General features: G+C 48.6%; 1 protein-coding gene across 1 annotated transcript; it reads right to left on the bottom strand.

Annotated features, from left to right (window-relative positions):
* Positions 1–15,037: 15,037 nt before the first annotated feature.
* Positions 15,038–22,073, bottom strand: LOC119954825 (polysialoglycoprotein-like). Its single transcript, XM_038780368.1, has 2 exons — positions 22,065–22,073; positions 15,038–17,332 (listed from the first exon to the last, which is right to left on the bottom strand). Exons 1-2 carry the CDS (start codon positions 22,071–22,073, stop codon positions 15,038–15,040), a joined length of 2,304 nt encoding a protein of 767 aa, XP_038636296.1.
* Between the last annotated feature and the right edge of the window lie 322 nt (positions 22,074–22,395).

Here is a 22,395-nt window from a genome sequence, read left to right as displayed (position 1 = left end):
CGAACCCCTCGATTAGATTCCAGTCTGTATAACTGTCCCGGGTATCTGTTATTCTATATTTAAGCCATCCCGAACCCCTCGATTAGATTCCAGTCTGTAACTCACTCCCGGGTATCTCTTATTCTATATATAAACCATCCCCAACCCCTCGATTAGATTCCAGTCTGTAACTCACTCCCGGGTATCTGTTATTCTATATATAAACCATCCCCAAACCCTCGATTAGATTCCAGTCTGTAACTCACACCCGGGTATCTGTTATTCTATATATAAACCACCCCGAACCCCTTCGATTAGATTCCAGTCTGTAACTCACTCCCGGCTATCTATTATTCAATATATAAATCATCCCGAACCCCTCGATTAAGTTCCAGTCTGTAACTCACTCCCGGATTTCTGTTATTCTATATATAAACCATCCGGAACCCCTCGATTAGATTCCAGTCTGTAACTCACTCCCGGGTATCTGTTATTCTTTCTATAAACCATCCCGAACCCCTCGATTAGATTCCAGTCTGTAACTCACTCCCGGCTATCTATTATTCAATATATAAATCATCCCGAACCCCTCGATTAGATTCCAGTCTGTAACTCACTCCCGGTATTCTGTTATTCTATATATAAACCATCCCGAACCCCTCGATTAGATTCCAGTCTGTAACTCACTCCCGGGTATCTGTTATTCTATCTATAAACCATCCCGAACCCTTGATTAGATTCCAGTCTGTAACTCACTCCCGGGTATCTGTTATTCTGTATATAAACCACCCAGAACTCCTCGATTAGATTCCAGTCTGTAACTCACTCCCGGGTATCTGTTATTCTATATATAAACCACCCCAAACCCCTCGATTAGATTCCAGTCTGTATAACTGTCCCGGGTATCTGTTATTCTATATATAAGCCATCCCGAACCCCTCGATTAGATTCCAGTCTGTAACTCACTCCCGGGCATCTGTTCTTTTATATACAAACCACCCCGAACCCCTCGATTAGATGCCAGTCTGTAACGCACTCCCGGGTTCTGTTATTGTCTATATAAACCACCCCGAACCCCTTCGATTAGATTCCAGTCTGTAACTCACTCCCGGCTATCTATTATTCAATATATAAACCATCCCGAACCCCTCGATTAAATTCCAGTCTGTAACTCACTCCCGGATTTCTGTTATTCTATATATAAACCATCCGGAACCCCTCGATTAGATTCCAGTCTGTAACTCACTCCCGGTATCTGTTATTCTATATAAAACCTCCCGAACCCCTTGATTAGATTCCAGTCTGTAACTCACTCCCGGGTATCTCTTATTCTATATATAAACAACCCTGAACCCCTCGATTAGATTCCAGTCTGTAACTCACTCCCTTACATCTGTTATTCTATATATAAACTACCCCAACCCCTCGATTAGATTCCAGTCTGTAACTCACTCCTGGGTATAGACATAGACATAGAATTTACAGTGCAGAAGGAGGCCATTCGGCCCTTCGAGTCTGCACCGGCTCTTGGAAAGAGCATCGCACCCAAGGTCCATACCTCCACCTTATCCCCATAACCCAGTAACTCCACCCAACACTAAGGGCAATTTTGGACATTAAGGGCAATTTAGCGTGGCCAATCCACCTAACCTGCACATCTTTGGACTGTGGGAGGAAACCGGAACACCCGGAGGAAACCCACACACACACGGGGAGGATGTGCAGACTCCACACAGACAGTGACCCAAGCCGGAATCGAACCTGGGACCCTGGAGCTGTGAAGCAATTGTGCTATCCATAATGCTACCATGCTGTACCAAAGTATGGGGTGGGACTTTTCACGGTAACGTCATTGGAGTGTTAATGTAAGACTACTTGTGACAATAAAGATTATTATTATAATGGAGAAGACTTATGTTGTTGCTTGAGATGAGGATCTCCAAAACTGTACATGGTTAGCAGGGGTGTCTTTACCGCTCATCTAATGCTCCCTTGAATTTCTCCATTGAACCTGCCTTCACCACACTTCCAGGCAGTGCAATCCAGACCTGAACCGCTCGCTGTGTGTAGTTTTTTCTCACATCGCATGTGCTTTTGTTTGCAAATCACTTCAAATCTGTGCCCTCTCTTCCTTGATCCTTTTACAAACAGCAACTGTTTCTCCCGATCTACTCTGTTTAGCCCTCTCTTGATTTTCAACACCTCTACCAAATCTCCTTTTAGCCTTCCCTCAAAAGAGACAGCCCATACCTCTCCAGTCTCTCTTCATAACGGAGGCATCTCATCCCTGAAATCATTCTTGTGAACCTCTTCTGCACTCTCTTCAATGTGTTCACATCCTTCCTACAGTGCAGCATCCAGAACTATTCACAATACTCAAGCTGAGGTCAACATACGGTTGCGGGCTCTGGGTCTGTATTCGTTGGCATTTAGAAGGATGAAGGGGATCTTATTGAAACTTACAGGGTACTACGAGGCCTGGATAGAGTGGACGTGGAGAGGATGTTTCCACGGGTAGGAGAAACTAGAACCAGAGGACACCATCTCAGACTGAAGGGACGATCCTTTAAATCAGAGATGCGGAGGAATTTCTTCAGCCAGAGGGGGGTGAATCTGTGAAACTCTTTGCCGCAGAAGGCTGTGGAGGCCAAATCATTGAGTGTCTTTAAGACAGAGATAGGTAGGTTCATGATTAATAAGGGGATCAGGGATTATGGGGAGAAGGCAGGAGAATAGGGATCAGAAAATATCAGCCATGATTCAATGGCGGAGCAGACTCGATGAGCCGAGTGGCCGAATTCTGATCCTATGTCTTTTGGTCTTATAACCTCCTTGCTCTTGTATTCTATTCCCCTTTTAATAAAGCCCAGGATACTTTGTGCTTAACTGTTCTCACAACCTGTTTTCCACTTTAATGGCCTGTGCACATATAGATCCAGGTCCCCCTGCTCTTGCACCCGCTTCAGAATTTTACCCCTTATTTTATATTGTCTCTCCATGTTCTTCTGACCAAAATGCATTACCTCACACTTTTCCACATTGAACTTACAAATATTCCTGGTTGCAAGGTGTTCAGGAAAAATAGGAAAGGAAGGAAAGTAGGTGGTCTGTTATTAAACACCCCAAATCCCTCGATTAGATTCCAGTCTGTAACTCACTCCCGGGTATGTGTTATATAAACCACCCCAAACCCTTCGATTAGATTCCAGTCTGTAAAACACTCCCGGGTATCTGTTGTTCTATATATAAACCACCTTGAACCCCTCGATTAGATTCCAGTCTGTAACTTACTACAGGGCATCTGTTATTCTATATATAAACCACCCTGAACCCCTTGATTAGATTCCAGTCTGTAACTCACTCCCGGGTATCTGTTATTCTATATATAAACCACCCCGAACCCCTCGATTAGATTCCAGTCTGTAACTCACTCCCGGGTATCTGTTATTCTATATATAAACTACCCCGAACCCCTCGATTAGATTCCAGTCTGTAACTCACTCCCGGGTATCTGTTATTCTATATATAAACCATCCCGAACCCCTCGATTAGATTCCAGTCTGTAACTCACTCCCGCGTATCTGTTATTCTATATATAAACAACCCTGAACCCCTCGATTAGATTCCAGTCTGTAACTCACTCCTAGGTATCTGTAATTCTGTTTATTAAACACCCCAAATCCCTCGATTAGATTCCAGTCTGTAACTCACTACTGGGCATCTGTTATTCTATATGTAATCCACCCTGAACCCCTCGATTAGATTCCAGTCTGTAACTCACTCCCGGGTATCTGTTATTCTGTTTATTAAACAACCCAAATCCCTCGATTAGATTCCAGTCTGCAACTCACTCCCGCTATCTGTTATTCTATATATAAACCACCCTGAAACCCTCGATTAGATTCCAGTCTGTAACTCATTCCAGGGTATCTGGTATTCTATATATAAACCACCCTAAAACCCTCGATTAGATTCCAGTCTGTAACTCATTCCAGGGTATCTGGTATTCTATATATAAACCACCCCGAACCCCTCGATTAGATTCCAGTCTGCAACTCACTCCCGGGTGTCTGTTATTCTATATATAAATCACCCTGAACACATCGATTAGATTCCAGTCTGTAACACTCCCGGGAATCTGTTATTCTATATATAAACCACCACATATCCCTCGATTAGATTCCAGTCTGTAACTCACTCCCGGGTATCTGTTAATCTATATATGAACCACCCTGAACCCCTCGATTAGATTCCAGTCTGTAACTCACTCCCGGGCATCCGTTATTCTATATATAAACCATCCCGAACCCCTCGGTTAGATTCCAGTCTGTAACTCACTCCCGGGTATCTGTTATTCTATATATAAACCACCCCAAACCCCTCGATTAGATTCCAGTCTGTAAATCTATAGGGGCCTCACGGTAGCATGGTGGTTAGCATCAATGCTTCACAGCTCCAGGGTCCCAGGTTCGATTCCCGGCTGGGTCACTGTCTGTGTGGAGTCTGCACGTCCTCCCCGTGTGTGCATGGGTTTCCTCCGGGTGCTCCGGTTTCCTCCCACAGTCCAAAGATGTGCGGGTTAGGTGGATTGGCCATGCTAAATTGCCCGTAGTGTAAGGTTAATGGGGGGGATTGTTGGGATACGGGTTACGTGGGTTTAAGTAGGGTGATCATTGCTCGGCACAACATCGAGGGCCGAAGGGCCTGTTCTGTGCTGTACTGTTCTATGTTCTAAATCACTCCCGGGTATCTGTTATTCTATATATAAACCACCCCGAACCCCTCGATTAGATTCCAGTCTGTAACTCACTCCCGGGTATCTGTTATTCTATAAATAAACCACCTCTAACCCCTCGATTAGATTCCAGTCTGTAACTCAGTCCGGGGTATCTGTTATTCTGTAGATAAACCACCCCGAAACCTTCGATTAGATTGCAGCCTGTAACTCACTCCAGGGTATCTGGTATTCTACATATAAACCACCCTGCACCCCTCGATTAGATTCCAGTCTGCAACTCACTCCAGGGTATCTGTAATTCTATATATAAACCACCCCGAACCCCTCGATTAGATTCCAGTCTGCAACTCACTCCAGGGTATCTGTCATTCTATATATAAATCACCCTGAACACATCGATTCGATTCCAGTCTGTAACTCACTCCCGAGAATCTGTTATTCTATATATAAACCACCACAAATCCCTCGATTTGATTCCAGTCTGTAACTCACTCTCGGGTGTCTGTTAATCTATATATGAACCACCCAGTACCCCTTGATTATATTCCAGTCTGTAACTCACACCCAGGTATCTGTTATTCTATATATAAACCACCCCGAACCCCTTGATTAGTATCCAGTCTGTAACTCGCTCCCGGCTATCTATTATTGAATATATTAACCATCCCGAACCCCTCGATTAAATTCCAGTCTGTAACTCACTCCCGGATTTCTGTTATTCTATATATAAACCATCCCGAACCCCTCGATTATATTCCAGTCTGTAACTCACTCCCGGGTATCTGTTATTCTATATATAAACCATCCCGAACCCCTCGATTAGATTCCAGTCTGTAACTCACTCCTGAGTATCTGTTATTCTATATATAAACCATCCCGAACCCCTCGATTAGATTCCAGTCTGTAACTCACTCCCAGGTAACTGTTATTCTATATATAAACAACCACAAACCACTCGATTAGATTCCAGTCTGTAACTCACTCCCGGGTATCTGTTATTCTGTATATAAACAACCCTGAACTACTCGATTAGATTTCAGTCCGTAACTCACTCCCGGGTATCTGTTATTCTATATATAAACCACCTCTAACCCCTCGATTAGATTCCAGTCTGTAACTCAGTCCCGGGTATCTGTTATTCTGTATATAAACCACCCCGAACCCTTCGATTAGATTGCAGTCTGTAACTCACTCCAGGGTATCTGTAATTCTATATATAAACCACCCCGAACCCCTCGATTAGATTCCAGTCTGCAACTCACTCCAGGGTATCTGTCATTCTATATATAAATCACCCTGAACACATCGATTAGATTCCAGTCTGTAACACTCCCGAGAATCTGTTATTCTATATATAAACCACCACACATCCCTCGATTTGATTCCAGTCTGTAACTCACTCTCGGGTATCTGTTAATCTATATATGAACCACCCAGTACCCCTTGATTATATTCCAGTCTGTAACTCACACCCAGGTATCTGTTATTCTATATATAAACCATCCCGAAACACTCGATTAGATTCCAGTCTGTAACTCACTCCCGGCTATCTATTATTGAATATATAAACCATCCCGAACCCCTCGATTAAATTCCAGTCTGTAACTCACTCCCGGATTTCTGTTATTCTATATATAAACCATCCCGAACCCCTCGATTAGATTCCAGTCTGTAACTCACTCCCGGGTATCCGTTATTCTATATATAAACCACGCCAAACCCCTCGATTAGATTCCAGTCTGTAACTCACTCCCGGGTATCTGTTATTCTATAAACCACCCCGAACCCCTCGATTAGATTCCAGTCTGTAACTCACTCCCGGGTATCTGTTATTCTATATATAAACCACCTCTAACCCCTCGATTAGATTCCAGTCTGTAACTCAGTCCCGGGTATCTGTTATTCTGTATATAAACCACCCCGAACCCTTCGATTAGATTGCAGTCTGTAACTCACTCCAGGGTATCTGGTATTCTATATATAAACCACCCTGCACCCCACGATTAGATTCCAGTCTGTAACTCACTCCAGGGTATCTGTAATTCTATATATAAACCACCCTGAACACATCGATTAGATTCCAGTCTGTAACTCACTCCCGGGTATCCGTTATTCTATATATAAACCACGCCAAACCCCTCGATTAGATTCCAGTCTGTAACTCACTCCCGGGTATCTGTTATTCTATAAACCACCCCGAACCCCTCGATTAGATTCCAGTCTGTAACTCACTCCCGGCTATCTATTATTGAATATATAAACCATCCCGAACCCCTCAATTAAATTCCAGTCTGTAACTCACTCCGGGGTATCTGTTATTCTATATATAAACCATCCCGAACCCCTCGATTAGATTCCAGTCTGTAACTCACTCCTGAGTATCTGTTATTCTATATATAAACCATCCCGAACCCCTCGATTAGATTCCAGTCTGTAACTCACTCCCAGGTAACTGTTATTCTATATATAAACAACCACAAACCCCTCGATTAGATTCCAGTCTGTATCTCCCTCCCGGGTATCTGTTATTCTGTATATAAACCATCCCGAACCCCTCGATTAGATTCCAGTCTGTAACTCACTCCTGAGTATCTGTTATTCTATATATAAACCGTCCCGAACCCCTCGATTAGATTCCAGTCTGTAACTCACTCCCAGGTAACTGTTATTCTATATATAAACAACCACAAACCCCTCGATTAGATTCCAGTCTGTAACTCACTCCCGGGTATCTGTTATTCTGTATATAAACAACCCTGAACTACTCGATTAGATTTCAGTCCGTAACTCACTTCCCGGGTATCTGTTATTCTTTATATAAACCACCCTGAACCCCTCGATTAGATTCCAGTCTGTAACTCACTCCCGGGTATCCGTTATTCTATATATAAACCACCCCAAACCACTCGATTAGATTCCAGTCTGTAACTCACTCCTGGGTATCTGTTATTCTACATATAAACCACCTCTAACCCCTCGATTAGATTCCAGTCTGTAACTCAGTCCCGGGTAGCTGTTATTCTGTATATAAACCACCCCGAATCCTTCGATTAGATTGCAGTCTGTAACTCACTCCAGGGTATCTGGTATTCTATATATAAACCACCCTGTACCCCTCGATTAGATTCCAGTCTGCAACTCCCTCCCGGGTATCTGGTATTCTATATATAAACCACCCTGTACCCCTCGATTAGATTCCAGTCTGCAACTCACTCCAGGGTATCTGTCATTCTATATATAAATCACCCTGAACACATCGATTAGATTCCAGTCTGTAACACTCCCGAGAATCTGTTATTATAAACCACCCTGAACCCCTCGATTTGATTCCAGTCTGTCACTCACTCTCGGGTATCTGTTATTCTATATATGAACCACCCAGTACCCCTTGATTATATTCCAGTCTGTAACTCACACCCAGGTATCTGTTATTCTATATATAAACCATCCCGAACCCCTCGATTAGATTCCAGTCTGTAACTCACTCCCGGCTATCTATTATTGAATATATAAACCATCCCGAACCCCACGATTAAATTCCAGTCTGTAACTCACTCCCGGATTTCTGTTATTCTATATATAAACCATCCCGAACCCCTCGATTAGATTCCAGTCTGTAACTCACTCCTGAGTATCTGTTATTCTATATATAAACCATCCCGAACCCCTCGATTAGATTCCAGTCTGTAACTCACTCCCAGGTAACTGTTATTCTATATATAAACAACCACAAACCCCTCGATTAGATTCCAGTCTGTATCTCACTCCCGGGTATCTGTTATTCTGTATATAAACAACCCTGAACTACTCGATTAGATTTCAGTCCGTAACTCACTCCCGGGTATCTGTTATTCTATATATAAACCACCACGAACCCCTCGATTATATTCCAGTCTGTAACTCACTCCCGGGTATCTGTTATTCTATATATAAACCACCCCGAACCCATCGATTAGATTCCAGTCTGTAACTCACTCCCGGGTATCTGTTATTCTATATATAAACCACCCTGAACCCCTTGATTAGATTCCAGTCTGTAACTCACTCCCTTACATCTGTAATTCTATATATAAACCACACCAAACCACTCGATTAGATTCCAGTCTGTAACTCATTCCTGGGTATCTGTTATTATGTATATAAACCACCCTGAACCCCTCGATTAGATTCCAGTCTGTAACTCACTCCCTTACATCTGTAATTCTATATATAAACCACACCAAACCACTCGATTAGATTCCAGTCTGTAACTCACTCCTGGGTATCTGTTATTATGTATATAAACCACCCTGAACCCCTCGATTAGATTCCAGTCTGTAACTCAGTCCTGGGTATCGGTTATTATGTATATAAAACACCCCAAATCCCTCGATTAGATTCCAGTCTGTAACTCACTCCCGGGTATCTGTTATTCTATATATAAACCACCCTGAACCCCTCGATTAGATTCCAGTCTGTAACTCAGTCCCGGGTATCTGCTATTCTATATATAAACAACCCCAAACCCCTCGATTAGGTTCCAGTTTGTAACACACTCCCGGGTATCTGTTGTTCTATATATAAACCACCCTGAACCCCTCGATTAGATTCCAGTCTGTAACTCAGTCCTGGGTATCGGTTATTATGTATATAAAACACCCCAAATCCCTCGATTAGATTCCAGTCTGTAACTCACTCCCGGGTATCTGTTATTCTATATATAAACCACCCCGAACCCCTCGATTAGATTCCAGTCTGTAACTCACTCCCGGGTATCTGTTAATCTATATATGAACCACCCTGAACCCCTCGATTAGATTCCAGTCTGTAACTCACTCCCTGGTATCCGTTATTCTATTTATAAACCACCCCAAACCCCTCGATTAGATTCCAGTCTGTAACTCACTCCCGGGTATCTGTTATTCTATATATAAACCACCCCGAACCCCTCGATTAGATTCCAGTCTGTAATCACTCCCGGGTATCTGTTATTCTATATACAAACCACCCCGAACCCCTCGATTAGATTCCAGTCTGTAACTCAGTCCCGGGTATCTGTTGTTCTATATATAAACCACCCCGAACCCCTCGATTAGATTCCAGTCTGTAACTCAGTCCCGGTTGTCTGTTATTCTGTATATAAACCACCCCGAACCCTTCGATTAGATTGCAGTCTGTAACTCACTCCAGGGTATCTGGTATTCTATATATAAACCACCCTGCACCCCTCGATTAGATTCCAGTCTGCAACTCACTCCAGGGTATCTGTAATTCTATATATAAACCACCCCGAACCCCTCGATTAGATTCCAGTCTGCAACTCACTCCAGGGTATCTGTCATTCTATATATAAATCACCCTGAACACATCGATTAGATTCCAGTCTGTAACACTCCCGAGAATCTGTTATTCTATATATAAACCACAACATATCCCTCGATTTGATTCCAGTCTGTAACTCACTCTCGCGTATCTGTTAATCTATATATGAACCACCCAGTACCCCTTGATTATATTCCAGTCTGTAACTCACACCCAGGTATCTGTTATTCTATATATAAACCATCCCGATCCCCTCGATTAGATTCCAGTCTGTAACTCACTCCCGGCTATCTATTATTGAATATATTAACCATCCCGAACCCCTCGATTAAATTCCAGTCTGTAACTCACTCCCGGAATTCTGTTATTCTATATATAAACCATCCCGCACCCGTCGATTATATTCCAGTCTGTAACTCACTCCCGGGTATCTGTTATTCTATATATAAACCATCCCGAACCCCTCGATTAGATTCCAGTCTGTAACTCACTCCTGAGTATCTGTTGTTCTATATATAAACCATCCCGAACCCCTCGATTAGATTCCAGTCTGTAACTCAGTCCCGGGTATCTGTTATTCTATACATAAACCACCCCGAACCCCTCGATTAGATTCCAGTCTGTAACTCACTCCCGGGTATCTGTTATTCTATATATAAACAACCACAAACCCCTCGATTAGATTCAAGTCTGTATCTCATTCCCGGGTATCTGATATTCTGTATATAAACAACCCTGAACTACTCGATTAGATTTCAGTCCGTAACTCACTCCCGGGTATCTGTTATTCTATATATAAACCACCCTGAACCCCTCGATTAGATTCCAGTCTGTAACTCACTCCCTTACATCTGTTATTCTATATATAAACCACACCAAACCACTCGATTAGATTCAAGTCTGTAACTCACTCCCGGGTATCTGTTATTCTATATATAAACCACCCCGAACCCCTCGATTAGATTCCAGTCTGTAACTCACTCCCGGGTATCTGTTATTCTATATATAAACCACCCTAACCCCTCGATTAGATTCCAGTCTGTAACTCATCCCGGGTATCTGTTATTCTGTATATAAACCACCCCGAACCCTCGATTAGATTGCAGTCTGTAACTCACTCCCGGGTATCTGTTATTCTATATATAAACCACCCCAAACCCCTCGATTAGATTCCAGTCTGTAACTCACTCCCGGGTATCTGTTATTCTATATATAAACCACCCCGAACCCCTCGATTAGATTCCAGTCTGTAACTCACTCCCGGGTATCTGTTATTCTATATATAAACCACCCGAACCCCTCGATTAGATTCCAGTCTGTAACTCACTCCCGGGTATCTGTTATTCTATATATAAACCACCCGAACTCCCTCGATTAGATTCCAGTCTGTAACTCACTACTGGGCATCTGTTATTCTATATATAATCCACCCTGAACCCCTCGATTAGATTCCAGTCTGTAACTCACTCCCGGGTATCTGTTATCCTGTTTATTAAACACCCCAAATACCTCGATTAGATTCCAGTCTGTAACTCACTCCCGCTATCTGTTATTCTATATATAAACCACCCCGAACCACTCGATTAGATTCCAGTCTGTAACTCACTCCCGGGTATCTGTTATTCTATATATAAACCACCCCGAACTCCTCGATTAGATTCCAGTCTGTATCTCACTCCAGGAGATCTGTCATTCTATATATAAACCATCCCGCACCCCTCGATTAGATTCCAGTCCGTAACTCACTCCCGGGTATCTGTTATTCTATATATAAACCACCCCGAACCCCTCGATTAGATTCCAGTCTGTAACTCAATCCCTGGTATCTGTTATATATAAACCATCCCGCACCCCTCGATTAGATTCCAGTCTGTAACTCACTCCAGGGTATCTGGTATTCTATATATAAATCACCCTGAACACATCGATTAGATTCCAGTCTGTAACTCACTCCCGGGTATCTGTTAATCTATATATGAACCACCCAGTACCCCTCGATTTGATTCCAGTCTGTGATTCACTCCCGGGTATCTGTTATTCTATATATAAACCACCCCGAACCCCTCGATTATATTCCAGTCTGTAACTCAGTCCCGGGTATCTGTTATTCTGTATATAAACCACCCCAACCCCTTGATTAGATTCCAGTCTGTAACTCACTCCCTGGTATCTGTTATTCTATATATAAACCACCCCAAACCCCTCGATTAGATTCCAGTCTGTAACTCACTCCCGGGTATCTGTTATTCTATATATAAACCACCCCAAACCCCTCGATTAGATTCCAGTCTGTAACTCACTCCCGGGTATCTGTTATTCTATATATAAACCACCCCAAACCCCTCGATTAGATTCCAGTCTGTAACTCACTCCCGGGTATCTGTTATTCTATATATAAACCACCCCGAATCCCCTCGATTAGATTCCAGTCTGTAACTCACTCCCGGTATCTGGTATTCTATATATAAACCACCCTGAACCCCTCGATTAGATTCCAGTCTGTATTTCACTTCCTTAGTTTTGATATTTATTTGTTGACACCTCCTATTTGCCATCCCTTCATCTCCCCATCTCCAGATTTCTGCAGAAGCCTCCTGGAATCTCTCACCTGCTCTTGCTGTTGTAGGTTAATCGATTTTGTCTGCTCTCAATCACAATGCCTCCTCACCCTGTGCCTCCTCTTTCTGTGCCCTACCTTCAGTGAATCACTGCTCACCCTTTCTCCTCCCATCTGTGTCTCATTGTGCCCCTATCTCCCTTTACCCTCTCTCCGTGTGTCTGCTCACTTTCTCTCCCTACTTCTGTTCTCTCTCCATCTCCCTCTGGCTCTTTATCTCACTCTGTCTCTTTCTTTCTTTCACTCTCTCTCTTTTCCTCTTTCAGTCTCTGTCTGTCTCTCTCTCTCACTGTCACTTTCTCTCTCTCTCCGGGTCTCTCTCTGTCTCTCTCTCTGCCTCCCTCTGTCTCTCTATTGCTCTGTCTCTCACTGCTCCACTGATGCTCTGTCTGTCTTTGTCCTTTTATCCCATCTCTGAGCCTCTGTTTTCTATGTCTCTATCTCTCCCTCTCTGGTTTCTCCCTCCCTCTCGTTCTCTCTCTATCTCTTTGACTCTCTCTCTCTCAGCTCCCACCACTGTCGCTCACTTCCACTCTTTCTCCCTCTGACTTTCTCTATCTCTCTCTTGGCTCTCTCTCTTTCACTCACTCTTTCACCCTTTCTCACTTCCCCTCTCTCACTCTCTTTCTTGCTCTGTCTCTCTCTCTGTACTTCTCTCTCTCTCTGCCTGTCTGTCTCTCTCTCACTCCATCTTTCTGTTTCTCCCTCTCGGTCCCTTCCGTTCTTTCTCTTCCCCCTTTTTTGCCTCTGCTGATCTCTTATTTTACTGTCCTAATCTCCCTCTCCCTATTCTTTCCCATTCATCCTATTTCTCTCCCCTTCTCTTTTTCTCTCTGTCACTCTCACTTGCTCATGTTCTATCTCTCTCTGTCTCTGCCTTTTGCTCTCTCTCTTCCTATCTACCTTTTCTTCTCTCTCTTCCCCTCTCTCTCCATCTCCCTTGCTCTCTTTCTCCCGCTCTGTCTCTCTCTTTCTTTCCCCAACCTTTTTCCCTCCCTCTCTTTGTTCTTGTCCCTCTGACTCTTCTCTCTCCTTTGACTCCTGTCACCCTCTTTTTCCCTTCCCTCCCCCTTCCACCATCTCTCTCTCTCTCTCTCGTTTCACAGCGCTGCCCTCCTCCTCTCCTGACCACCTCCATGAGGGAGGGAGAGGGAATCCCTCCAGTTTCTCCACCTACTCCCTCTGGCCTGAGTCCGTGTTTACTCCCCAGCTGCATATCCGCCAACCTAGCTGGAGAGTGAGGGGGGTCAGTGCCAGTGTTGAGGCTAGCTGAGCTCCCCGACCTTTGCCCTCTCACCTGAGTCAGCCCCGTACTGCGAAGTGATGGACTGAGGATCCGGAGATGTCCTGAGGCAGAAAGTGTGTGAGTTATATAGACCTCAGCACAGTGTACCCAGAATAGAGATCACACTCGATGATTCACTGTATGTTTATTTTCACACATATCACACAATCGGACAACAATAGGCTGTTTTGGCACAGCCAATCATTGTAGTACGAGGTAATATTTTGTGGAAGTCTCGAATAGTATCGATGTTCAACTTATTTATTAACAAAGGACGGCCTTATATTACAGACCAACGCAGGCCCAGTTCCCTCGACTGCCACCTGAGTCCACCTCAGGGGCAGGCAGATTTCCGGATCCCGAAGAAGAGGCCACACCGGAGACCCCCTCGCCTCATTCCGCTAGCACGCCAGATCCCCCCTCGCTTCCCTCACTGCCTACTCTGCGGTTGGAACACTGGCGAGGACTGGGTCCGCGATGGGTACCCGGGGTAGGGGACCGGCGGCTTTTCGCTTTTCTTAAGTGTTTGATGAGCTTTGTAAAAATTCACTCATGGGATGTGTGTGTCGCTTAGACGGGCCAGCATTTAGGGCCGCTCCCTGGGGGCAGATAAGAGTCAACCACATCGCTGTGGGTCTGGAGTCACATGTAGGCCAGACCGGGTAAGGACGGGCAGATTTCCCCTTCCCTAAAGGATATTACTGAACCAGAACGGTTTGGACAACAATCGACAATTTGTGGTCATCGTTAAACTTTTTTTTATTGAATTCAAATCTCATCATCTGCCCTGGGGCGATTCGAACCCGGTCCCCAGAGAATACCTCTGGGTGTGTGGATTCCTCGTCCAGCCGCAATACCACTGCCTGCCCACTTCACGGCCCACTCCGGCTACCCAACCTGACTGACGGTGTCACACCGTCACTGGACCCCCAGCTGACCTCTCTCCCACGGCTGAGTGGTGGCCGCCCGTCTCTGAGGCTTCTCGGCATCCGCCCTCCCCGGCAAACGTGGTAAAGCCGACCGGGGTCGGGGCGGACTCTCAGGCCCAGTCACAGCTCGGCCGGAGTCACCTCAGTGGTGTCACGCGGGGTCATGTTGTACGAGAGCAGGAAGTGCGCTAAATGGAGCGTGGGAGACCGGGTTGGACTGCTTCCTCATCGGGGCCTTGGAAGGTTTGGGCAGCTCGTTCTGCCAACCCATTCGGAGCGAGGCTGGTAGGGGGCTGTCCGTTCCTGCTGGGCCCTGTCCGTTCCTGCTGGAGGCTGTCCGTTCCTGCTGGGGGCTGCCCGTTCCTGCTGGGCCCTGTCCGTTCCTGCTGGGCCCAGTCCGTTCCTGCTGGGGGCTGTCCGTTCCTGCTGGGCCCTGTCCGTTCCTGCTGGGCCCTGTCCGTTCCTGCTGGGCCCGGTCCGTTCCTGCTGGGGGCTGTCCGTTCCTGCTGGGCCCTGTCCGTTCCTGCTGGGGGCTGTCCATTCCTGCTGGGGTCTGTCCGTTCCTGCTGGGGGCTGTCCGTTCCTGCTGGGGCCCTGTCCGTTCCTGCTGGGGGCTGTCCGTTCCTGCTGGGCCCTGTCCGTTCCTGCTGGGGGCTGTCCGTTCCTGCTGGGGGCTGTCCGTTCCTGCTGGGGGCTGTCCGTTCCTGCTGGGGGCTGTCCATTCCTGCTGGAGGCTGTCCGTTCCTGCTGGGGGCTGTCCGTTCCTGCTGGGGGCTGTCCGTTCCTGCTGGGGCTGTCCGTTCCTGCTGGGCCCTGTCCATTCCTGCTGGGCCCTGTCCGTTCCTGCTGGGCCCTGTCCGTTCCTGCTGGGCCCTGTCCGTTCCTGCTGGGGGCTGTCCGTTCCTGCTGGGCCCTGTCCGTTCCTGCTGGGGGCTGTCCGTTCCTGCTGGGCCCTGTCCGTTCCTGCTGGGGGCCTGTCCGTTCCTGCTGGGCCCTGTCCGTTCCTGCTGGGGCTGTCCGTTCCTGCTGGGCCCTGTCCGTTCCTGCTGGGGGCTGTCCGTTCCTGCTGGGGGCTGTCCGTTCCTGCTGGGGGCTGTCCGTTCCTGCTGGGGGATGTCCGTTCCTGCTGGAGGCTGTCCGTTCCTGCTGGGCCCTGTCCGTTCCTGCTGGGGGCTGTCCGTACCTGCTGGGCCCTGTCCGTTCCTGCTGGGCCCTGTCCGTTCCTGCTGGGCCCTGTCCGTTCCTGCTGGAAGCTGTCCGTTCCTGCTGGGCCCTGTCTGTTCCTGCTGGGGGCTGTCCGTTCCTGCTGGGCCCTGTCCGTTCCTGCTGGGGTCTGTCCGTTCCTGCTGGGGGCTGTCCGTTCCTGCTGGGGGCTGTCCGTTCCTGCTGGGGGCTGTCCGTTCCTGCTGGGGGCTCTCCAATCCTGCTGGGGGCTCTCCGTTCCTGCTGGGCCCTGTCCATTTCTGCTGGGGGCTGTCCGTTCCTGCTGGGGCCTGTCCATTCCTGCTGGGCCCAGTCCGTTCCTGCTGGGCCCTGTCTGTTCCTGCTGGGCCCTGTCCGTTCCTGCAGGTCCCTGTCCGTTCCTGCTGGGGGCTGTCCGTTCCTGCTGGGGGCTGTCCGTTCCTGCTGGGGGTTGTCCGTTCCTGCTGGGGGCTGTCCGTTCCTGCTGGGCCCTGTCCGTTCCTGCTGGGGGCTGTCCGTTCCTGCTGGGCCCTGTCCGTTCCTGCTGGGCCCTGTCCGTTCCTGCTGGGCCCTGTCCGTTCCTGCTGGGCCCTGTCCGTTCCTGCTGGGGCTGTCCGTTCCTGCTGGGCCCTGTCCGTTCCTGCTGGGCCCTGTCCGTTCCTGCTGGGCCCTGTCCGTTCCTGCTGGGGGCTGTCCGTTCCTGCTGGGGGCTGTCCATTCCTGCTGGGCCCTGTCCGTTCCTGCTGGGGGCTGTCCGTTCCTGCTGGGGGCTGTCCGTTCCTGCTGGGGGCTGTCCGTTCCTGCTGGGCCCTGTCCGTTCCTGCTGGGGGCTGTCCGTTCCTGCTGGGCCCTGTCCGTTCCTGCTGGGGGCTGTCCGTTCCTGCTGGGGGCTGTCCGTTCCTGCTGGGGGTTGTCCGTTCCTGCTGGACCCTGTCCGTTCCTGCTGGGGGCTGTCCGTTCCTGCTGGGCCCTGTCCGTTCCTGCAGGGCCCTGTCCGTTCCTGCTGGGCCCTGTCCGTTCCTGCTGGGCCCTGTCCGTTCCTGCTGGGCCCTGTCCGTTCCTGCAGGGCCCTGTCCGTTCCTGCTGGGGGCTGTCTGTTCCTGCTGGGGGCTGTCCGTTCCTGCTGGGCCCTGTCCGTTCCTGCAGGGCCCTGTCCGTTCCTGCTGGGGGCTGTCCGTTCCTGCTGGGGCTATCCGTTCCTGCTGGGCCCTGTCCGTTCCTGCTGGGCCCTGTCCGTTCCTGCTGGGGGCTGTCCGTTCCTGCTGGGCCCTGTCCGTTCCTGCTGGGAGCTGCCAGACTTTCTTTTTAGAAAATATTTTATTGAGACATTTATAGTTTTACCATATTTAACATTCTAAACAGAGAGATCCAACACACACAAAGACCCCGCAATAACACACCCAACTCCCCCATCCCGAGACCCTAACTACCCATACATTAGATTCCCTGCCCTCATTCGCCCCTTCCATGCCCCCATTTCCTCCCCCCCCCCCCCCCTGCTGACAGTCAATTCTCCTTGAAGAATTTGATGAGCGGCTGCCATCTCTGAGCGAACCCCTGTAACGAACTCCTTAAGGCAAACTTAATTTTCTCTAGCTTGATGCACCCATCAATTCACACGAGACGGAGAGTAGAAGGGAACAGTGGATTTAATCAGCTAGATCTGTGCCTGCCTGTGACAGCTCTGCACTGAGAGCCGCCTACAGGGCAGCTGCTCTATATACCTCCCCCGAGGGGGCGGAGCTAAAGGTGGAGCCCACAGGGGCATCACCATAATACAATACAATACAGTGGTGAATTGTAATAGCAATACGTTCACCACACAGTCTCAGAAACGCGGCCATGTCACTGACCCAAACCCCCGGTTTTGGAGGCTCCAAGTCCCTCCATCCCAGCAAAATCTGTCTCCGGGCCACCAGGGAGTCAAAGGCCAAAACACCGGCCTCTCTCCCCCGCTGGGCTCCCGGGATCTTCCGACACTCCAAATATTTCCACCTCTGGACTGGGAGTCACCCTCCTTTCCAGAATCTCTGACATGACATCTGAGAACCCTGCCAAAATCCCCTCAGCCTCGGACACGCCCAGAGCATATGTACATGATTCGCCGGACACCATCCACACCTGTCCTCCACCTCCTCAAACAAACCTGCTCATCCGGGCCACAGTCATGTGAGCCCTGTGGACCACCTTAAACTGGATCGTGCTAAGCCTGTCACACGATGAGGATACATTGACTCTCCTCAGGGTCTTCTCCCATCACCCGATTTCCAACTCTCCTTCCAGCTCTTCCTCCCACTTCCTCTTCACCTCCCCGATTGGGACCCCTCCCACTCCATCAATTCCTTATCTCCGAGACCCACCCCTCCCCAATCCTGTTTTAGACAATACCTTATCCTGTAGTCCCCTTAGTGGGAGGTGAGGAAAGCTCGGGACCAGCCTCCAAACAAAAACCTGTACCTGCAGGTACTGGAACCCATTCCCACCCGGCAACCCAAACTCCCCCTCTAGCTCCTCCAGGCTTGGGAAACCCTCCCCAATGAAGAGATCCCCAAAGCTCTCAATCCCTGCCCTCTGCCACCTCCTAAAGCCCCTGTCCAGCAGCCCCAGAGCGAACGGTAGCATGGGCAGCAGGGTAGCATGGTGGTTAGCATAAATGCTTCACAGCTCCAGGGTCCCAGGTTCGATTCCCGGCTGGGTCACTGTCTGTGCGGAGTCTGCACGTTCTCCCCGTGTCTGCGTGGGTTTCCTCCGGGTGCTCCGGTTTCCTCCCACAGTCCAAAGATGTGCAGGTTAGGTGGATTGGCCATGCTAAATTGCCCTTAGTGCCCTAAAAAGTAAGGTTAAAGGGGGGGTTGTTGGGTTACGGGTATAGGGTGGATGCGTGGGTTTGAGTAGGGTGATCATGGCTCGGCACAACATCGAGGGCCGAAGGGCCTGTTCTGTGCTGTACTGTTCTATGTTCTATGAACCGGTGATTGTCACAGATTGGTGACCACACCGACGTCCCCTCCAGTCCCATCTGCTGCCTCCATTGCCCCCACACCCTCAGGGCTGCCGCTACCACTGGGCTTGTGGATTACCGGGCAGGCGAGAACGGCAGAGGTGCCGTTAACAAAGCCTTCAGACTCGTGCCTTGCTAGATGCCACCCCCCACTCGCTCCCATGCCAACCCCTCTCCCACTACCCATTTCCTGACCATCGGAATATTAGACGCCCAATAATAATTAATAAAGTTCGGAAGTGCCAGCCCCTCCCCCCCCCCCCCCCCCCCCCCACCCCCCGCTCAAGAAGGACCTTCTTCACCCTCGGGGCTTTCCCGGCCCATATAAACCCGAGATCGCCGCGTTCATCTTCCAGCAAAATGTCTTGGGGATGAAAATCGGAAGACACTGAAACACGAACAGCAATCTGGGGAGGACTGTCATTTTCACAGTCTGTACCCTCCCCGCCAGTGACAGCGGGAGCTCGTCCCACCGTTGGGAGTCCCCCTTTCATTTACTCAATCATCCTGCCCAAATTTAGTTTATGAAGCTGACCCCAGTCCCTTGAATCCCCAGGTACCGAAAACTCCTTCCCACCACTTTGAACGGCATCTCCCTCAGTCTCCTCTCCTGCCCCCTTGCCTGGATCACAAAAACCTCACTCTTGCCCATATTCAGTTTGTAACCTGAGAACCGACCCAATTCCTCCAGTATCTCCATAATTCCTGAAATCCCCCCCACCCGGTCTGTTGTAAAAAAGAGCAAATAATCCTCAGGGTCGTTGAGGAGTCTGGTGACAGTGGGGAAGAAGCTGTTTTTGAGTCTGTTCGTGCGTGTTCTCAGCCTTCTGTATCTCCTGCCTGATGGAAGGGGTTGAAAGAGAGAGTAAGCCGGGTGGGAGGGATCCTTGATTATGCTGCCCACTTTCCCCCGGCAGCGGGAGGTGTAGATGGAATCAATGGATGGGAGGCAGGTTCGTGTGATGGACTGGGCGGTATTCACGACTCTCTGAAGTTCCTTGCGGTCCTGGGCCGAGCAGTTGCCATACCCAGGCTGTGATGCAGCCCGATAGGATGCTCTCTATAGTGCATCTGTAAAAGATGGTAAGGGTTAATGTGGACATGCCGAATTCCCTTAGTTTCCTGAGGAAGTATAGGCGCTGATGTGCTTTCTTGGTGATAGCGTCGACGTGGGTGGACCAGGATAGATTTTTGGAGATGTGCACCCCTAGGAATTTGAAACTGCTAACCATCTCCACCTCGGCACCGTTGATGCTGACAGGGGTGTGTACAGTACTTTGCTGATTCGTTTAGCTGACATTGAATGAGAGATTGATGTTGCTGCACCACTCCACTAGGTTCTCTATCTCCCTCCTGTATTCTGATTGTAGTTAGAAATCCAACCCATGGTCATGCCATTGTTAATTCCTGATTCTTTGTGGCCGGTCTGGACTCAATAAAATCTGAGATGGATTTGCAGGTATCATATCATTTAATAATAACTAACTTGCAAGGCTGACTCAATCCATAGGACCTCAGGACACACACACTGTCTTCTGCAGAGCCCAGGATAAAGAGAACCTCAGGACAAAGGAACACTGGAGATATACTTCAAATTACATCAAGATTTGCATACAAACTTCCCATTGGTCATTTTACACATCTCCTGACCTGGTCATATATCCTAATTGGCTCACTTATCCTGGGCCTCTTGTTACCCAGCATCCTTTTCACTATTCTCTCCACGAGGCAAAGCTCCCCTCCCCCTTCCTAGCCATGCTGTGCTCATCCCTTTGTTCTCTGTCTGCGAACTCATTACCCTCAGGGCCCTACTGTCCATCATATTCGTTTGTTCACTTCCTCATTCCCTCCTTTTATCATTTCATGATAACCCATCATTCCAAGCTGTAGCTATGGCCCCTCAGCTAAGAAAACTCATTGCTGCATTTCTAAATCCTATTGCAGCACCCCATCGTCCGCTGCACCCTCCTGGATCCTAACAGCCAAGACTCTAGGGGCGGCTATCCGTTCCAGCGCTCCCTACATTTTACCCATCATGCATTTGAGGATTGCCAGGCCCACAAAGATGCAGACGCGATAGGTAAGAGCATACCGGATCTGCATGGCGAACAACCCGAGTTGAGATAGTTCCCTGGTTATTGCCCCGAGGGCCCCCAAGGTTTCGTTGCCCAGGATGGTAAGGCCACAAATAACTGAACCTGCCCAGCGTGCCAACTGATGGTGCAGAATCCACTCAGAGGGGCAAGGGACCGTAATAGGGACTAGAGTCCCGATAGCAGGTTGGTGGGGAAATGGGGGTGACAAAACATTGGTCCTCGCTCCGTGTACAGGCTAGCATCACAATCAGTATATTGGTGAAGTAGCCCAGTTCATTCAGCTTCGGAACGTCCATTCTGGCCTCCTAGCAATGCGGAAAGCCCTAGTTCCAACAGTGATATGAGAGACATTCGCCCAGCCACAAAGGAGCTGGAGGCCAGCGTCAGCGAGAGGCAAGTGGCATTGTAACAGACACATTGACCTGATGTCAGGGTTATGCAACACTTTGGATCCGTACAAGTGGAGAACAGACATGTTATATTCATTTCCATCTCTACCAGCAGACAGCCGTACCCCTCACTGCTGAAACAATTCTCGCACGACCGGGAGTCTCTATTGGGTGTGAAGGGGCTAGGCACATACACCCTCCACTGTTGCAGACTATCATACTGTGAGTGGGAATTATCCTGAGGAAGGGGAAGGCGAATAGCTGGTGGGGCCGAACCCGGATCGTAAGGAAGAGTAACTTGCTCGGGCGGTGGCTCGGAACGCTGACAGTGAACCACCGTTTTGGGGAGTTCCCCAAAGCGGTGAGACGGACAATAACCTAGACACCGATGCGGGGTTCGGGGAGCAAAAACCCGTCCCTGGCCATACATGCGGTGGTAGATTTGGTAGAAGAGATTCATGCTGCCCAGCTTCCCTTCGTTCTGGGCCCTAAGTGAAGTCAGTATACCTCCTGATAACCTGCGTTCTCATCGTGCCTCCCTTCTTACTTGTTCCATCCTCTTGCTATTCCTCCTCTCTCCCCTACAACCTTTCCCTACCCCCTCCGCACGGTCTGATTTTACCTTTATGGCACCAGTCTTATCACATCCAAAATCAAATGTACATTTACTCCAAAACAAGGCAATGTCCATGCAATGTTCCCTTCCCAACGCCGGGACTGATATAACTGTTTCATGAGCTCTTCATTGTCCGTTAACTTGATAACCTACCATGAGTCGATACTGTGCCCTCGTACATGGGGCATCGGAGAAGGTCACCTCTGCAAAAGTGAAATGCCCTTGTAGTTTGGTCGGTTCCAAGGAGAACTTGGAAGGGCCC

Source organism: Scyliorhinus canicula, chromosome 20, assembly GCF_902713615.1.
Source record: "Scyliorhinus canicula chromosome 20, sScyCan1.1, whole genome shotgun sequence".
Classification (NCBI taxonomy): domain Eukaryota; kingdom Metazoa; phylum Chordata; class Chondrichthyes; order Carcharhiniformes; family Scyliorhinidae; genus Scyliorhinus; species Scyliorhinus canicula.
Note: the sequence above shows the minus strand (reverse complement) of the source record. Positions and strands in the feature narration are given on the sequence as shown.